At 40.6% G+C, this 12,532-nt stretch overlaps 1 protein-coding gene across 14 annotated transcripts in view; it reads left to right on the plus strand.

The window, feature by feature from the left end:
• Window positions 1-12,532, plus strand: part of LIN54 (lin-54 DREAM MuvB core complex component) — a 43,366-nt gene that overhangs the window by 26,292 nt on the left and 4,542 nt on the right. For 9 of the 14 annotated variants that reach the window (XR_014228477.1, XM_082314884.1, XM_082314888.1 and 6 more), the window contains 7 exons: window positions 1,171-1,316; window positions 2,875-3,033; window positions 5,407-5,623; window positions 6,370-6,443; window positions 6,595-6,792; window positions 8,667-8,758; window positions 10,035-10,106. Coding sequence is in view for 13 of the 14 variants with exons in the window: in XM_082314884.1 (XP_082171010.1) it covers window positions 1,171-1,316; window positions 2,875-3,033; window positions 5,407-5,623; window positions 6,370-6,443; window positions 6,595-6,792; window positions 8,667-8,758; window positions 10,035-10,106 (958 nt within the window). In the remaining variant the exon portion in view is untranslated. Of the gene's footprint in view, window positions 1-1,170; window positions 1,317-2,874; window positions 3,034-5,406; window positions 5,624-6,369; window positions 6,444-6,594; window positions 6,793-8,666; window positions 8,759-10,034; window positions 10,107-10,322; window positions 12,517-12,532 lie in introns of those variants that run through there. The other 5 variants (XM_082314883.1, XM_082314882.1, XM_082314881.1 and 2 more) reach the window with 4 other exon arrangements.

The following is a 12,532-nucleotide window of genomic DNA, read 5'->3' on the forward strand; positions in this document are numbered from 1 at the left end:
GGGCGCAGAGGGATGTAGTGAGAAAGGGAAAGCTGTCACCAGGAAAAAACAAACTCAAACCATTGAATACTGTAGATGGTAAAATTCCCACAGACTCTGACATTTTTCAGGTTGCATGTGGCTTTAGCAGCTGCTGGCAACTGTTTGTGCTGTTATTTAGGCTGCACAAAAGTGAAGGTTATTTTAGAGCACATAGACCTCAGAGGAAGGCAGCTTTCCATGAGGATGATGCTTTTTCTTGTTAGTTCCAGTTGACTTAATTGTTACATCGCTGGTTTTGGATGGAAATGTTATGCTGGTGTGTGTTTGTTTCTTATTTTGATAAATGTAGTCCAAGAGAATGGGTGACAGAGAAGCTATGACAGAAATAAGTCTGAGCCAAAGTGCAGCAGAGGGAAGCTCAGTATTCAAGCACTCTTTGGAAAGAAACTTAGAAGCATGAAAAAAAAAAAAAGGAAAAAAAAAATCCATTTTCTGCTCTTGGGAGTTTTGCAGTATTCCCAAGACTGATTTCATGATTTGGAGCCACTGGTTTTGATGTTTAACCTTTTTTGCTGTTGTAAAAGCAGATAGTTTGTAGAGTTACACCACCACCCATATTTTCATGGGAGTGTCATACATTCTGTTAGGCAGTGAAAAAAACAACCACCAACACAGAGAAGAAAAAAACCCAACACTTTAGAGCTGAGTGTAGACAGACCAAACACCTTTTTCTTGGTCACTGTAACACAGCTTGTTTCTGATGGCTAAGGTTTTAAAAGGAAATAGCCCCCCACAGATGCTCAGTTACTCTGTTCGTTGGCAGCAGCCCAGGGAGTTCCTAGGAAACTGCCAGCTGGCTGGGCGTTTGTGCACAATGCAGGTGTATTGGAGGGCTGCGTGCCTCAGTATGCTGTATGGCTTTAAAGAATTTTCAGCTGAATGTCACGGAAAGCTCAATGTACATTTTGGCTTTTTTAAGCCTGAGTGAACTGTCTTTTTTATTTGCAATAATGCCAATTATTTTCTTCTTTGTTGCTAAATCTAACTTAAAGAAGGCCAGTGTCCTTCCTACCAGGTAATACACTCTCAGAAGTAGGAATCAATTGCATGATATGCAGAGAAGACATTGCTTTAAAAGTTAATGTAAACAGGGATAACTTGGGCTGATGGTATCTTCATTGTTTATAGGTAGGGTTCTTTCACAATCTGCCCCAGGAACACCACCAAAGACAATAACAATCTCTGAGAGCGGAGTCATTGGATCATCTTTGAGTACAACAACACAACAGACACCAAATAAAATAGCTATCTCGCCACTCAAATCCCCTAATAAGGTAAGGACCTGATTCTGGCTGCAGCCTGCTATCCCTCCTGCACAGTGGTCTGAATGGAGCTCTCTGTGTCTTTGCTACAAGCTGTTTATGATCCCACCACTCTAGAGTCTCCATTGCACATCATGATGCTCTGCAGTAATGGCCTAAGTTAGATTTTTTGCAAATGGCTCCCTTACTGTGGTTTTAAGTAAATATGCATTACTGCACTAGTTTCCCATTCCTACCACTTCTTGCTATTCCCTAACCATCCATTCTGAGAGCAGCTGTTCGCTCTTAGCCAGGTGCTCAAACAGTATCTTTTTTTAATACCTTCATAAAACATCAACAGGCTGTTTAAGAGGAGACCTCAGTGATGTTAATAGGTTAGCACTTATTAACCATTGCCTGCTACTGTATAGATAATTTAGTCTTCCCTAATCACATCTGAAGTAAATGAGATTTGCAGTGGTCCTTGACAAATACAGAGCTGGAGATTGGCACAGGTGGGCGATAGATAGAAAAGGTAACTCATCTATTGTAAGCTGCGTTACAGGCAAGTGTCATGGTGACCCTTGTATTTTAGACTTTATAAAATTGTCTTGAGAAGAGGAATATTGATGGAGAAAGGAAGAGTCAGGGGAGGGACAAGATGCATAGTGCATACAAACTAAATATGTATAAAAACTAGTGTAAGAGTGAAGAATTCTTAGTTTAGCAGTGATTTAGCTATGTAATGTTCTACAAATGGACTGAAGGACTTGTGTTTGAGAATTATTAATGAAAGAAGCAACATGAGGAAGAAGTGTAAAAAAAAAAAAAAGTATAAATCTAGAATCAAAATTAACAGTGAGTGGGGGTGAAAAGACTCCTTAGGGTTACATCTTGAATTTACTGTAGATAAGTAATTCTAAGTATCTTTTAAAAGCAAATGGTTTCAAAAATTGAGAGTTTTCTTAAAACATAAAGCAGGAAGTTTAAAACAAAAAGTAGAAAGCCAACCTTGGAAGGGATGTGGCTATATAGAATAGAGTATTCAAACAGTGCACTCTGCAGAAATGCAGTCAGAAGACTGGATCTCTACAGGAATCTGGAAAGTAGATTTGAAAATACTGATGTTCCTATACTTTGGCTAAATCAGTAGTGTAAGGTGAGCTTTTTTTTTTTTTTTCCCCACAGCTCTCCTTTAAAATTTCCATTTATGATGAAATAGTCATGGTACTGATTATAAAGCTGTTATTCAGAAAATCCATCCTGACAGTGCTCAGGCTTCAGTGGGATAGTTCCCTTAAAAAAACTCAAGCAAACAAAAAAACCCAAACCAAAAAAACAGAAGCAGTGCTAGCTTTCTGCAAGGGCCTTTTGGTGCTGGAAACCAGCAATGCCTTGAAGTTTCTAATGTTACTATGTGCTGTTGTTGCACAGTTAGACCCGTGTGAGTTGTGATTATATACAGCACCCTTGTTCACAGAAAGAACTCTTTGTACTGGTGGAGAACTGTACTTTCACGAGGAGGAGAATGTATACATCCAGGGTCTTGTATCCTGCGCAGAGATTTAAACTGCTTCTTTGTTTTGCCAAGCAGCTAACAGTGGTGTCAGTGGCCTCCCAGCCTCCCAGCTCCCCCCAGAAGACGGTGGGCGTCCCACTGAATGTAGCGTTAGGACAGCAGATCCTCACAGTGCAGCAGTCAGCACCCTCCTCCCCTGGGAAGGCTATAGTCAACCACACAACCGCCCAGGTACAGACTGACTTTCCTTTGTCTTCTAGCTTGTCTCTGTCTCATCGCTTGCGGGAAACTGGAGTGTTGAACCGCAAATTGGCAGTGGTCAGTCACAAGGTGTTCTTAATGGTGTTTGCTTATGAATTGGCAAAAGCATTGCCCTGAGGAGCACGCGCTTCTTCAATCGAGGGGCGCAAACCATTGCAAGCCTGTACAAGGGCATGCTCTTGGAAAGCAGCTTTCCAACCTGGAAAGCCCCACTTGGTGCAAGTTCTTGTCTCTGTATACTGAATCTCCCAAGTCATCTGAAAGGCTCCTTGTGACATGAGGAAGAGTTCTCTGGGTGGTTCTCTCTCTTCTACAAGTGTTTCTATGCCACTGACTAGGGCTGCTTTCCAGGTGTTTGAGGTTTGCAACAATGGAGTTCATATTCTTGTGGTGGAGGTCTGCATAAGCAAGACACTGTGGCCTGAGACCCACAGAATTAGAAATTATTAATTTCCTGTGTCTCATTTCTAGAAAAATATCATCATTTTACATAAATTGATGTGCATTAACAAATGACAAGACAAAACTGACCTTTCTTACAAACTACAGTTCTTACTTTTTTCCTCTTTTGTAATCTTAGGTGAATCTTTTTCTATCTTAGCATCTGTATTCCTGTTTTGGTAAACATGAAGGGATGTCTATGAGTGTAAATAACCAGAGTGGATATAGTAGGGAGCAGGCACAGTTGCATGTACAGCACGAGACCAGAGACTTTGACAGATTTTGCCAGTCTCGTCTTACTGATACAGGTGATAATTGGAATGCTGATATGAGGACATGGACACCAGCATGATTTGAATTTTTTTTTTTTTCCAGAGTAAAACTGACAAAATTGTCATCTTGAAACAGTTGTTAAAAGGTTAAGTCACTCTAATGCAGGCACCCTGAGTGACAAAACGGAGATGGCTGTGTGGTATACATACTGAGTTCTGATCCAAAGCTATCTGACACAATACAAGGGTTTCACCTGTCTTCACTGGGCTCAAGAACATGCCTTTAGAAGAACTGTCACTTGAATTTTACAATTTTCCCAGTTGTCCTTGGATGGCAGCCACTAATTTGCGTGCTAAAGGGAACTTTGCCCATGCTGGTCTCTGTGATAACACTTAAGCTGTGACTGTGCTTGCAGATAGTGCTGCTTTTGAATTGCTCTGGGTTGTTGAGGTTTCAGTATATTAAAAAAAATCCTAAGAAAACACCTTCTCTTAAAAGACAGGGCTTGTATTTCCAGTGAAATATGTGCAAATGGAGGTTTCATTTGTGTACTTGCTGAAAGCTGAGGAGCTGGGAAAATGTTCTAATAAGTCACATCATACTGTCAACAAAATTTAATACTAAAACTTAATGCCAAGGACGATACATTTGATATCAATATTAAAAGAATCTGGGAATAAAAAGCTGAGCTCCAAAAGAAGTTAGATGTAAGAAGAAAAAGGAGGAATAAACCAAGGCTTGAGGTTGTCAGCAAGGCTGGGAAAAAGAGGCCATTATCAAACCAGTAGATTTATGAATGTGTATAAATAAAATAAACACTTTCTTGTTATCAGTTTGTAGTTTGAAAGAAATTGGAAAAATGAAGTCTTGCAAATTCCAGATGTATCGTTATTCCAGCTGTGAGGTAGCACAGGTCTGCCAAACTCCCTTTCTTTCCCCTTTTTGGTTTGGTTTTTGGTTTTGGTTTGGTTTGGTTTTTTTGTTGTGTTTTTTTTTTTTTTTTTTTTTTTTTAAATGTCATTTGCTACTCTTCATTGTTCTTGCTTCTTTCATTTCTCAGCTTGTGCCCTCGTTCTCATGTCTTCAGCTATCAGTTTACGGACTCTGTTCCATTTCCTTCTCAAGGGCTGCACGGTGATTTCTGTGTATTAATCGCAAACTGTCTTAACAGGATATATTTGTATGCACAGAGATAAATCATGCCGCAGTCCAGCACAAACAGTTCTGCAAGTTCTTACTATGCGTTTTTATTAGTAGGAATATTTCTAGGTTTGTTGGTTGCTCAGTCTGTATCCAAAAATCAAGCAATGTTCTCTATAGTCACCTGAAGTGTTTTTGGCAGACATTGTATCGGGGCAAGTGGACTGAGTCACCCTGCTCCTGTAAATATTAGTTTACTCTGGTGTTTAGCGTAGAGCATTGAAAATGGAACTGAGTTTCTTCTGAGCTGTTGAGAGGCATTTAATCTCTTTGCATCTGTTTTACTTTTGAAAGCAAAAATGGGGATAACTGACTTGCTTCTCAAGGATACAAATGGATTAAAGAGTTGCTCACTACCAACTTGAATAAACGCGCTGATGTTCTTTCTGCCTTTGTACAAGTAACTTTGTGTTGTTTTTGGCTTAACAGGCTGTGAAATCAGCAGTGCAGACCATTACTGTAGGAGGAGTGGGTACATCTCAATTTAAGACAATTATTCCCTTGGCAACTGCACCCAATGTTCAGCAGATTCAGGTACCTGGAAGCAAGTTCCATTATGTCAGACTCGTTACTGCCACAACAGCCAATAGTTCAACCCAGTCGGCCAGTCAAAATCCCAGTACAAATACACAGCCTCTTCAGCAAGGTAAGTGCTGGTGCTAATGTATTGTCTGAAGTAAGTTTTTCTTAGTTTTTTTCTTGTTTGTTTTGTGAGGATTAAAATGAGTACATAATAGACATCTATCAAGACTGCCAGATGTACTTAGTTTTGTGGTAGACTCCTATAAATTTCATATTCTACTGTTACCTCTGGTTTGTATGTGGAAATGCTCCTCTGTGTCAAATTGCTCTGTATTTGGGCCTGAATCCTTGGAGCATTTTAGGTTGCTTTTCCCTAGTTTACCAGCTTTGTGGGTGACTCGTGGCAAGTCCCAGATCCTCTGTATCAAAAGCGTGTAGCCAGGACAGTCCACAAACATATTGCCAAAACTCCTGCAACATGAAGATCCTTCCATGTAAAATGCTTTAGAAGCACCAGATGTTTCTGCTGGTTTCTGTCTATGCTTTCTGGAGCTGTGATGGAATAAAAGATTTCAAACCAAGCTGTAGTTTTTGTATTCTCCTCTTGCCAAGTGTCCAGAGGAGCTTTGCACCCAAGCTGGTTTTTAAGGCATTGCTGTGAAACATTTGCACACACTCTTGTGCCAAATACCTGTTTACAAAGGTATTACTTAGACATAAGTGTTATGTGCCATGAGTTTGGTCAGTTAATCTCCGCGCATAGTTACAGTATTAAGTACGTTTGCATTATGCACATGTGAAAGTCTGGAGGACTGAACTGTGGACTTTGAGTGAATGATATGTTAATGTGATGTTGTTTCTTGATACTAGCGAAACCAGTGGTGGTGAACGCGACCCCAGTACGGATGTCTGTTCCCATAGTGCCAGCACAGACTGTGAAACAGGTGAGCTAAATGTAAAAGGCATATTCCTGACTTATTTTGGCTGGACGGAAAAAGAAGTCCGGTTTCAGTACTGTAGTGAAACATTCTATTAATAAAAGTGCATTCTGAATCAACAAAACAATGATTTCATAAAGACCTCTCTTCTCTCCAGGTGGTGCCCAAACCGATCAACCCAACTTCCCAGATAGTTACTACTAGTCAGCCCCAACAAAGACTTATTATGCCAGCCACTCCACTGCCACAGATACAGCCCAACCTCACCAACCTCCCACCAGGCACTGTACTGGCACCAGCACCTGGCACAGGAAATGTTGGGTATGCAGTCCTTCCAGCTCAGTATGTCACACAGGTATGGTGTTTACCCAGAGATAAATAAGGAAATAGTGCTGTTGTGGAACATACTGCCTTCCTCTTAAAGGTTCTTGCTCCCCAGCTGTCACCTGACACTAAGGGGACAGACAGTTTCTTTTAGGTATCCTTGGCAGCGTTATGACGGCACTAAATCATAGTTACAATTAAAGCTTTTTTTTCTTAACAGGATTTTTAGATTAGCATAGCATAGAATTTATAATCAGAATAGCACAGGATTTCTATAAGCAGAATCAGTGTAGTACAATTTTATAAGTAGCGTAGTACAGAATTTATAATACAACTTAACTCATAATTTCTAATCACCTAGATCTTAACTTACAATTTCTAATCACCTAGACCCTCTGCAGATCAGGTCAGATCTCAATACATGGTTTGCTTCATCAATATAACAATCCTAATCTAGACTCGAAAATCATATAAAAGAATACGAGTTACTCAGTCCTCGGAGGAAGCAGATGTCAGTGGAGGTGTCCCTGGCCACTGGGGGATCATGGGTCTCACTGTCCAGCAGCAGTTCCAGTCCAAGTTCCTCACTTAGGACTTGTAACTGCTTCATTTTATAGACAGTGCTCTGTGTGCTATTATGCTTCCCTGTACTGTGACAGGGTCATCGCCACCATCTGGTTGTCCAGGTGCCTGAGACCTTCACAGCCAGTAAGGAAGGGAGTAATCAGCCTGGTGCCCAGGAATCTTAAGGCTAGTAGTGAGAGGAAGAAGAAATCTGTTTGGTTTGTCTACTTGGTTCACAGGACCTTCAGGGCCTCATAATGAGGGGAAAGGGAACGAATATGTGACCTGCTCAGTCACAGAGAATGGCTGCTTGCATTATAAAATGGTGTTAGTTATGCTAACCACATTACCAGGGGTCAGGAGTAGGGGTTACCAGTCACACCAACCCAGGTCTAGGGATTAGTTTTTTGCTTTTTGCCAAGGTCTGACCAACATTCAGAATGAAAAGGAGAATAAATGAAACGTTCTGCTGAAGGCTGACCAGCCAGTCTGTACAAACAAGAACTCTTGTCAGCTCATGGCATTACTGATACCAACCTCATTTCTGGTTCCTTTTTGGTTTTGTCACAGCTGCAGTTTGACCCTGAAGACTCTTACGGTGTCCTTCCAGTCCACTTTCACAAATCTTACCTTAAACTAAATAATACCATTTGTTGGACCTCTCCTCAGAGGTTTTGTGTTCCAGACACAATCTGTCCCCTTTGGCCTGACCTCAGTAGGTCCATATCCTGTTATGTGCCAGTCTGTCTTCAAAACCTGTCCCAGCAGGAGAAAATGGCTGCGTGTAGGTAATACAAAAGAAGGTAGCCCAAAACAGTGTCATTTGGCAGGTTCTTATGAGGTTTGTTAATGTGAAAAACAAACTGTCGTCCAGGTAAGGTATGCAGAGAAGTTGAAATGTAAATCATTTTACTTGCTTTTATTTAATTCTGTAATAAGTGGCTTGTATATTAAGGAAGCTACTAAAGTAACTTGTGCAGGAAGTGATCCTGCCGTATTAGGGGCAGGGTTGCTTAGGAAAAGAAGGGGGAAAATGATCATGTTTTCAGGAGCTGGAACTGTTTGTGGTCTGAACATTTGTGTGTGTAGTCTGTGTTATTTGTATGGCTGTAGACACTGTAATAGAGAATAAAAATATCATCTAAAAATAATGTTTTTGTGCTAAGTATGGAGGCAGGAGGTTGTTGGCTGGTCCGAGTTCTACAAATGCCTAAAACTGTGCTTACAAGCATATTATTTTTATAACAGTATCTGGAAAGCTAATTAAAAGACTAGCTACACATCCTGTTGTGTATACTTTAATTTCTTTTATGTTACACATTAACCTTTTTGTTTTGTTAGCTACAACAATCATCATATGTATCTATAGCAAGCAACACTGGCTTCACAGGGACATCTAGTATCCAGTCCCAAGCACGGCTACCATTTAATGGGTGAGTTTCTTGTGCAAAAAAAAAAAAAAAAAGCAGTCTAGGCTGCTGAATGAGCATCTTCTTTTAGTCCCATTATAAGGAAGGGTGAGAGCTGAGCTGTTGGAGTTTGGTTCGGGGCATTTTCCAAGAAAATCAAGTATACTGTGGTGTGGTTATTACTTCTGACTAAAGGACATCGATCTGTCTGACAATTGAGCCAGTGTCTTGATCAAAGCTGTGTTTTCCTTTCTGTTTTTTGAATTCGTGTAGCAAGGAAGTTGACCTGAAAGCTCCCTGTTGCTCATCCTTCATTTTGCATTAGCACCTGGGAGCTACAGGCCTCAACTATTTCTCGACATTGCTGGAAAGAGGTGCTGGACGATATAAGAGCTACATGCTTAGCACATGCAGAAATCCAGCTGACCAGCAAAATGGAACTAAAGCCCAAAATGGATCCTGATAGGAGGCTTTGGTTTTTTTTGTCTTGTATTTTTCCTTTAAGGATGAAAATAATGGCTAATGTGTATTATTTTCCCTTTGCCAGTCCAGCAGGCTTAGCTGTTCTGCACAGTCCTTTTGTGTTATTGTTTGCTGGAAATTGTAAATGCCAAGGTGCTTTTTGTTGCTGCAACCTCAACTGATGCAAACTAATCCCAAATCCAGATGCAGCTATTTCAACGAATGGATTTGATTTAATCTCCCTGGTATTACGTGCAGAAATTTCTGGATAGGGATGGAATGAATCTCATCAAAAGCGATTAGTGACACAAAATCCGAGTTTTAAGAGCAGTTAAAGACTGTGTCTGAGATTAAATTTGTCTATAAACTGAATACCATGTTTTGGCTTGTTTTCCCATTATTCTGGAGCTTTTTTTTTTTTTTTTTTAATTCCAACTAGAACAAAAGAAAAGGCACACAACATGTTTTTTTTACAAAAAATGTTGTGTGAATCTTGGTTGGATCTAGTCCCCCTGCATGTAGAGGGGTTCTGGGGAAGTTTTCCCTGATTGCAGTTTTCAATTATAATGCTTCCTCTAGCTTTAAGCCTCATTTCTACTTTGGGCATGCAGCCAGATTTGCAGCAAATAACCCAGCTTTTTCTGGGTGGAAAGGCACTATATAAAGGCACTAGATATAATAGTTACTTAAATGCAGTCAGCCAAAAATGTAATGCAAGGGGAATATAAAGATTTTTTTTTTCCAAAGTTTTTATTATGAGCGATGTACTTGAATTTAAAATAGGAAGAAACTGATAAAACAGTGCGCGTGTATATAAATGCACTTTTTTGCCCCACAGAATAATTCCTTCTGAATCTGCAAACCGCCCCAGGAAGCCTTGCAATTGTACTAAGTCTCTATGTTTGAAATTGTAAGTACAGCTTGTTTTGGGTTTTTTTTTAAGCCTTATTTTTGACATCACAAAATTATGCCAAGTATCAGAATATAATGTTTTTAAGTATGTCAGAAATGTTATGTCCAGATGCTAATTTAAGGTTGCTGTTGATATTTGCGGTGCCTGTGTAATTTTGAAACTCCTATTAGGGCTATATGGGTCCTAATATTTTATAAATTTCTAACTTTGCAGCCTTGTTGCATGGTGGAGCCAATTCCACTCAGTTGTGGTGGTATTGCTATGAGTGAAACGACATCCTACAGTATCATCAGTGGGCACCTATTATACTTTGGTGAAGTGCATCAGTAATACCATGCTGTATCAAGTACTTCAGAAAAATTGGGCTGCGTATCTTTTCTTAAATGACTGAATAGAAAAGTTATTCTTCACTGATAGGTCTGAGTCTTGCTCATCCTCATGAGATGTTTTTCTATTCCATTCAGTGTTTTTGTAAGAATTTGACATAAAAGCATTTTAAGCTGAGGAGATACTAGGTTTCTTTAACTTGAGGCAAAGTCAGTTTATGAATTTTGGGACAATAACAGGAGGAGATACAGCAATTAATCTGTGGTCCCCTGAATCCCAGATGATGAAGAGGAAATCGGTGGTGTGCTACTCAAAGGGAAAGTGATGCAACAGTATCTGAACCCAAGTTAAGAAGTGTGTTTAAACTTTTCAGCTTGGGTTTCTTCTCATGTAATGCACCCCACCTCTATGTGGGGAGGTGTGCCCTGTGCTTCCTAGCCTCAAAATCGTCTGTTGCACAGAAGACATGGTAAATGGGAAGATGTGTAGCTGTTTTTTCAGATATTTTACAACATACGTGACTGACTTCATAGTGCCAAATGTACGTTAGATGCTTAGGGCTTTCCACTTATTTTAGTCTTTGGTGCCTAATGCTCTAGAAATTCTGGGAGAATAATGGCATCACTGGTGATGCTTTGCACCTTCAGAATGCTGTTTGGAAACAAACTTTTCTTGTAAATTATTATAATTATATCTTTAAGCAACTAGGCATTGGTGCAGAGCAAATGGCTAATTCACTCTGGCAAAGGTGCTTTCTCACTAGTAAAATTTTTCCTGTCTAGAAGGGGAGTTGCTTTTTCCAAAATCAATGTTGAAGGTAGGCGCATAGCCTGTGCTACACAGAAGAGAACTCGGAGAAGTTATTTGCTCACTGATGCTCTGAGTTGATGCTGGCGCTGTTTGTTTTGGAAACCAGGACCATTCCACTACTGAATTTTAAACAGGACAGAAAGGAGAGCTATTACAGGCTGCAAAAGCTTTTGATGTAGTTTGTCCCTGGAACCATTCAAGATGCTAAAAATCATCAAAATGCAATTCAACCAGATGAAGGGTTGTAATGGACTCCAGAGCAACTCTAATCTAGTTCTTGTAGTGTTACCCTGGGCAAGCCAAAGGAAGCCAGTTTTGCAAGGGGTTTAGGCTCCTAAAAATGAACATACGCTCCCAGCAGGATTTGAAAAGCAACTGAAGAGGATCAGCAGTTTCCATCAGCTATAGCTGGAGGTGGTACTGGAAGCACGGAAACGTGCCAGAGTTTGTCGTGGCCCAAAGTCATGTTTGAGCTGGTTATGAATGTGGTGCTTCCATGTATCAGATCTGTGGGATGGCGAGATCTTGTTTTTGGTGGGAGGTAGCAGAGGTACATAAGAGGCATGGCAATGTGATTGGCTTTTCCTGTCAATGTTTTGCTGCTTTTTATTCAAATACTTGTCCCTTTAAAAAGTCTCTGATAACTACAGCCTTATCCTCATTCAGATTCTTTCCCTAGTTACCTGTGCTGCAAAGCCTATCAGGTGTACCACTTTTTATTCCTTTTCTATTCTTCCATCCCTGCTTTGGCGAACTCTGCCTCAGTTCACAGCTGCAAACAGCTTACAGGCAAAACTAACAAAAAAAGGCTTGTTGCTGTGTTAGTTAGTCTGCCTGTTGATGGGTACTCCAACCGCTTGCCTTTTGTTTTGGCTGTATGAGAATTCCTGAAGGCTGACTTGAACTGGCTGGGTCAGGAACTGGCTGTGAGGTGGCTGCAGAGGTATGGCCCTCAGTATGTGGGTCAGCCACCCAGAAGTTGCCCTAGAAAAAAGTCTCATTAGCTTCTCTTGCTGCTATGGGGACCTGTGCCACATGAACATCAGCTTAGTCAAGACACCCTTGAGCTATACCTGTGTCTTTAGACAACAACTAGACGTGCGCTACTCTTATTTAGGCCTTGCAATGAGGCTGATACCATTTGTACACGTGGAGCTGAGCATAGGGGGGTGACCCTTACCCTTACTGGTGCGTGTGGCTATTGCCAGACTAGGAACTTCTGCTACTGCCATCAGTACTAACGCCAATGCAATGGTCATGTTTACAAATGCCTTCTGCATCTTCTG

This window comes from Platalea leucorodia, assembly GCF_965183815.1.
Source record: "Platalea leucorodia genome assembly, chromosome: 6".
Lineage (NCBI taxonomy): Eukaryota > Metazoa > Chordata > Aves > Pelecaniformes > Threskiornithidae > Platalea > Platalea leucorodia.